Raw genomic sequence first — 6,440 nt, forward strand, 5'->3', positions numbered from 1 at the left:
GTGAGGTTGGCCCAGGATCGGACATTGTTTCGTTCTGCTGTGCATGGGGTCGCTATGAGTCGGTTCCGACTCGATGGCACCTGACAACAACAACAACAGGTACAAAGTGATAAAACACAACCCAAATACAGCATTAGTTCAATTAGCAGAGACTTGGCCGGGGCTCGGGAAAGGATTTATGAGGGATGGGGAACTTGGGTCTCCTTTGCATGTCGGTTGTTGGTTTTATTGGCTGAAAAGACACTACCATATTGTCTGCTGAGCTAACCATATTTGGATTTGCTGAAAGGGAAGAAGAGCTATGCTTTGTTCAAATAAAAATTGGGACACCTTAGCAGGACACTCGTCCTTCGCCTCTGCGGCTGGATTCAGCTAGCTGGGATTGCTAACGTAACTCATCTTTGGTGGATAGCCCTGCAGGGGTAAAGGGATTGTTGTCCTGGCATGAAGTCCCATGTCTCCTCTCGCTAAGGTAGATCTTTCTGGTATGTTTCTAATAATCATTTTTGTTTTGTTTAGTTTAAAGCATAATCCATCTATACTGAGTGAGGTGTACAAATGCTTACCCTAACTACCATGGATGAAGTAGTTTATCATACAGGCTTCTTGATGGGGATGTCTTCAAAATTAGAATATGAAAAAAGCAAGGATGGTGGAGATTAGGGTGTGGTTGAGTTGAGCATGGGAAAGAGGATACAAGTTGAAAAGTAAATAGGTAGACTGGCAGCATGTTTAGGGTGTATGTGAATTAATTCCTCAACCCCAGACAGATTTTAGAAAATATTGTACAGCTCTAGACATTGTCTAAAATGACTGGGAAAGAAATACAGTACTACCACTCAACTATTCTTACAGAAGTGTAGGCTTGGGTCCAAGTGTACTGAAAGTGACACATTTTAAGTTTTACTTGCTTCATAATGCTATGGTGTATATTTTCTTAACTTGGAACCGAAGATACCGTTACTGTCGAATGCTAGAAGAAGGCTCTTTCCGAGGTCGGACAGCAGACTTCGTATTTATGTTCCTTTTTGGTGGATTCTTAATGACCGTATCCTTCAACAAATAGAATAAATGCAGGAAAATGTTAAAGAACACACCCTCACTCTTCCTAAAGGTTTTCATCTGTCTCCCATAGCTCATTAGATTCTCTGAACAAACTCAGATAAAAACAGATTTCCAAACTCTAGCTTCAGGGTAAACTTGATTTTGCAGCAATCTTTATGTGACAACTTTTTCTGAGCCTAGAGGTTGAGCAGGACGCTTTTGTACTGTGAGCAAGTCATGTTGTTGTTAAGAGCCATTGAGTTGAGTCTGACTCATAGCAACCCCTGTGTAAGGTTTCCGAGGAGCCACCGACCTGGCAGGTAGCAGTCCAGTGCTTATCCTACAGTGCCACATAGGAACCTTTTAATTCAGGTGGGTTACTCTTAAGCATCTTAGTTACTGGCATTGTTGATGGCTGTACTACCTTTGTAAACAAAGTTGGTAAAATGTTTGGTCGCCATCAAAAAAACTCATACATTGTTTAAAAAACAGATTTTTGTGACAGGTGTGGGCGTAGTTCTATCTGAACATATGGTTTTGCTCTAGCTGGTTTTATACACCTTTGTTGGAGTGCTACTAGTGAGCAAGCTTTAATGTAATTATCAACCAACGAATTAACACATTGCCCAAAGAGGGCTGGACTGCATAGTCAAAACAGAGTGTTCATTTGAGGTAGCTACAATCCCGATGATTTGGCTAAGCAGGTTTTTGCTTAATTGCTCTGGATAATTATTATATCCATTCCTTTGATTCTAAAGCAGTAACTGCTTTTTGACTATTCCAGTTCAAACTTACTAGAACGAAATCCCTAGTTCTTTTTCTAGTGTCCCTATCTAAACCTTTTCTGTTGCTATTTTCCTTAATCTCACCTGCTAGCTTTTTGGTTTGTTTGTGAGCTTAGTTTTCCTGGGTCAGGCCTTTACAATAATGCTTGTCTACGTGTGGAGCCGAAGGAACCCATATGTCCGCATGAACTTCTTCGGCCTTCTCAACTTCCAAGCCCCCTTTCTGCCCTGGGTACTCATGGGCTTTTCCTTGTTATTGGGGAACTCAATCATTGTGGACCTCCTGGGTAAGAGTCTTATCACCATTTTTTCTCTTTTTTTACTTGTGCACCTATTTTGCCACTGTTTTTCATGTTTATTCTGTTTGACTTGCATGTATAACTATGGTAGGATAATTTGATAGTTATTTGCTACAATATTGGTGGTGGTGGTTATTCGCTGTGCAGTCGGTTCTGACTCGTAGTAACCCTGTATAGGGTTTCCAAGGCTGTAAATCTTTCCAGGAGCAGAAAGCCTCATCTTTCTCCCATGGAACCACTGGTAATTTTGAAGTGCTAACCATGAGATTAGCAGCCCAATTCGTAACCACATTGCTACCAGAGCTTCTTAAAAGACAATCTTAGTTCTTTAGTCTTTTGTTGTTGTTGTTAAGTGCCATCAAGTCGGTTTCGACCCATAGCGAACCTGCACAGGGTTTCCGAGGCTATAAATCTTTACGGGAGCAGAAAGTGTCCTCTTTCTCCTGTGGAGCAGCTGGTAGTTTTGAACTGCTGCCCTCAGGGTTAGCAGCCCGATTCATAACCACTACGCTACCAGAGCTAGTTTTAGTCTTTACTGTGTTGTAAATATAAGCAACTTTATGTTGGTAGGTCCACTTGTACTGCCAATACTAATCTTCTCTCATCCTTTATTGCGTGTTGACTCTAGGTATTGCAGTTGGACACATATATTTTTTCTTGGAAGATGTATTTCCCAATCAGCCTGGTGGAATAAGAATTCTAAAAACGCCATCTGTTTTGTGAGTATTTATACTAGATTACATGTGCCTTGCAGACAAACCAGGACAGTATCCACAGTGTATATTTTCTTGGGGCTCCCATTAAATTCTGGCACCCAGAAGTCAGTAAATGTTTTCTGATTGAGCAGTGGACTGCAGCTGAGGAGCCCTGGCCTGGGTAGGAGCCGACAGTGCATGGCTTGTCTAGCAGGAGCCAGAGTATCAGGCTCCAGATTACATGGACGTAACTGGTGTCTTCGCTATCCAGTGCTGCTGTGACAGAAATACCACAAGTGGCTGCTTTTAACAAATTTATTCTCAAACTGTTTAGGAGGCTAGACAAAATTCAGAGTGCTGGTTCTAGGAGAAGTTTTTTTTACTGTTGGCTCTGGGGAAGGACCCTTCCTTATCTCCTTTGGCAGCATTTCTTGGAGAACTCATGTGTCTTGGCATCAACCTTCCCCGGAATCTAAGAGCTTTATTACAGTGCAGAGACCTCGAGTCCAAAGGACACTTGTATTCCCAGCTCCTCTTCTTTCTCCTGCCAGTTAATGCACTGGACTCAAAGTCAGTGGTTCAGTCGCACTTAACAACAAACAACAGTGTTGCGGCCACACCTAGGGAATTCCCCTGACATTTGGTCAGAGCTGTGGTGGGATTAAGGGTGTTGCCTTCTGCCCTTAACCCTCGAAGTAGTTTATCATTCACATCATGGGGGATCATCACATACCTGGCACATTATATCATTATATAACTGCCAAACCACTGCAAATTGTGGCCCAGCTAAGCTGACACATATTTTGAAGGGGACCTAATTCAACCCATGACACTTGGTAGTTATTGAACTGAATGACCACTAAAATCTCCTGTCCCAAAGAGGAACTTGGGTGTTTTCAGGAGAGCTGCTGACCAAGTTTAGAGAGATGAGGTGGCAAAATTGTAATGAGAGGAGCATTTCTGATGGTAGAATGTCTGGCCTTCGGAGCAGGTGGTAGAGATACATAGTGAAGTGAGTGGAAATCGCTGTAGTCAGGGGATTTTAAGTAAGTCTCGTCTCCTTTACTGCATGCGTTTTCCTGAGGTACAGATTTGATTTCTAAGACCACTTTCAACTCCAGATTTTTGTTTCCTTTGGGAAATGATGCATTAAAAAGGGTTCGTTTGATGAATTGAAGTGAGCTTTTAATTATAAAAGGTCACGGAACAGTTAAGCAAAAAAGACAAAAATAAAATCACCCACAATTTCATTTGTGGGCTAAGCTTTCTGCTGCTGAGAGGTTAGTGGTTTGAGCCCACCAGCTGCTCTACAGGAGAAAGATGAGCTAGTCTGCTTCTGTGAACAGTTACAGTGCTGTTAACCCTATGGAGCAGTTCTACTCTGACCTGTGTTAGGATCAACTCTGTGGCAGTGGGCTGGTTGAGTTGGTACTCCTGTTAAGGTTTTGATATGTATACTTCAGTCCTTTACTGTCTATGTAATTTTTATTTACATAACCTTTTTAACTTCATATATTATACTCATTTTTTCCGTCAATAAATTCCTATGCTCACTTCCATGGTATAGATATAATATAATTTTATTAATCCCCTATTGATGGGCATTGCCATTAGTTTTTGCTTTTCATCTATTGAGGGGGCTTCAAAGAGTTCATGGGAAATTTCCATTATCATTGAATTCCATTTTTCTACCAACTTTTTGAACCCGCTCCTATAATTAGTGGTAAACGTCCTAGTAGCCAACTCTGTACACCGCTGTGCTTATTTACAAAGGATGAATTTCAAGGAGAATTGTTTTATTTTGTTTCTTACCTCTCCTTCACAAATATATGAGTATCCATTTCCCCACATCTTAGTCAGACTGGACAGGACTGTAGGCTGAGCACTAGAGTACAAGGTCACTAGTTGAAGCTCACCAGCCACTCTTTAGAAACCTTACACAGGGTTGCTATTAGCTGGAACCAACTTGACAGCACCTAACAACTTGCACTGCAGCAGGGCTGGGGAACCCTTTTTTCCACCAAAATTTATCAGCTTAAAATTAGCTTGTAATATTTGGCCAAACCGTTAATTAATCACCCCTAATGTCCTGGTATGGCACTGTGGGTTAATGCACCAGATTGCAAAGCCATTTGAACTGCAAGGTCGGTGGTTCAAGCTCATTAGCTGCTCCTCCGAAACCCTATAGGGGGTTGCTATGGGTCGGCATCGACTTGACAGTACTTAACAACAACAAATGTAATGGCTAGGGAGCTCTGGTAGCGTCGTGGTTACAAATTGGGCTGTGAACCTTAAGGTCAGCAGTTTGAAAGTACAAGCTATTCCGCTGAAGAAAAATGAGGCTTTCTGCTCCTGTGAAGATATACAGCCTTGGAAACCCACCCTCTACAGGGTCATTATGAGTCGGAACTGACTCCACGGCACATAGCCACCACCACCACCACTTTTTATACTCTAGTATGTCCTTTTCATTTTTTTAATTTAAAAAGTTATTGGTTATGCTAAGATATTCATGATATATATGAAAATTGGGTGCCCAAACAAGTAGTTTGATCTAACTTGTAAAATTATATGTAGAAAAGTTCTGGAAGAATAATGAAAGCCTCACCAGTGTCTCTGGGGAGTTAGGATATTTCGCTTTATGTGCATGTCCTATCTTGTCTACAATGCATATATGTTGCTTTTGTGCTAAAAAGTAGTAAAAGCGGTAAAAGTTGTTCCACATGTGAAGTAGTTATGTATTCCTTTAAAACCTGTGAGTTGACAGGTGGATGTAATTTTTGTCTGTTGGTGGAAACCCTGTGTGATCGGACTGAGCCTTGCAGAATTTAGGACCCCAAGATTACTGCAACTAAACCATGTCTGTCGTCCATCTTTTAGGAAAGCTATTTTTGATACACCAGATGAAGATCCAAATTACAATCCACTACCTGAAGACCGGCCAGGAGGCTTCGCCTGGGGTGAGGGCCAGCGTCTTGGAGGTTAAAGCAGCCGTGCCAATGAGACCCAGCTGGGAAAGACTCGAGTGACATACCCATTGGGATTCTTTTACCCTTTGTGTTGCAAAAGTGTGGACACTTTTGACAGCTTTACAGATTTTAATTCCAGAAGCACTTTATGAAATGGTACACTGATTAATCCAGAAGACATTTCCAGCGATTTGCCAGTGGTTCCTCACTACACTGGTACTGAAAGTGTAATCTCTCGGAGCCAAAAACTGGAGAAACAAATATCCTGCCACCTCTAACCATCAAGTACCCGGATACTTGAGTTCTCTGGCAAAGGCAGAGCATTTTATTCCTCTTTGATAGACGAGGCCATGGTGTAAATGGAAGTTTCAGAGAGGACAAAATAAAACTCAATTCCATCTCTCTCTCACTGTACTAAAGCTTTTGTGTGTGATCCTTTAAATTATGACAATGTGTGCTAGCTCTCCTTCCTGGGTTCTGAGTTCAGAGCAGCTGAGAATGCCTGCTCTTCCTGTTTCTTCGTAGCTTTCAACTGGATTTCATTTTACAGAAGATTGGAAATCCGTGGCTTGCTTCCTGTTCACAAACCGGGACTGTTATTACTGTGGTTGAATACACATCTTATTAACTTAGAATGCTAGCTTCAAT

The 6,440-nt window shown here is 41.7% G+C and overlaps 1 protein-coding gene across 1 annotated transcript in view; it reads left to right on the forward strand.

Annotated features, from left to right (window-relative positions):
• DERL2 (derlin 2) overlaps positions 1–5,809 on the forward strand; it is a 13,907-nt gene extending 8,098 nt beyond the window's left edge. The window contains exons 3-6 of the mRNA XM_006863481.1: positions 902–1,048; positions 1,921–2,116; positions 2,757–2,847; positions 5,704–5,809. Coding sequence (XP_006863543.1) covers positions 902–1,048; positions 1,921–2,116; positions 2,757–2,847; positions 5,704–5,809 — 540 coding nt within the window. The remainder of the gene's footprint in view (positions 1–901; positions 1,049–1,920; positions 2,117–2,756; positions 2,848–5,703) is intronic.
• The last annotated feature ends 631 nt before the right edge of the window (positions 5,810–6,440 follow it).

Source organism: Chrysochloris asiatica, unplaced genomic scaffold (genome assembly GCF_000296735.1).
Source record: "Chrysochloris asiatica unplaced genomic scaffold, ChrAsi1.0 scaffold00054, whole genome shotgun sequence".
Classification (NCBI taxonomy): domain Eukaryota; kingdom Metazoa; phylum Chordata; class Mammalia; order Afrosoricida; family Chrysochloridae; genus Chrysochloris; species Chrysochloris asiatica.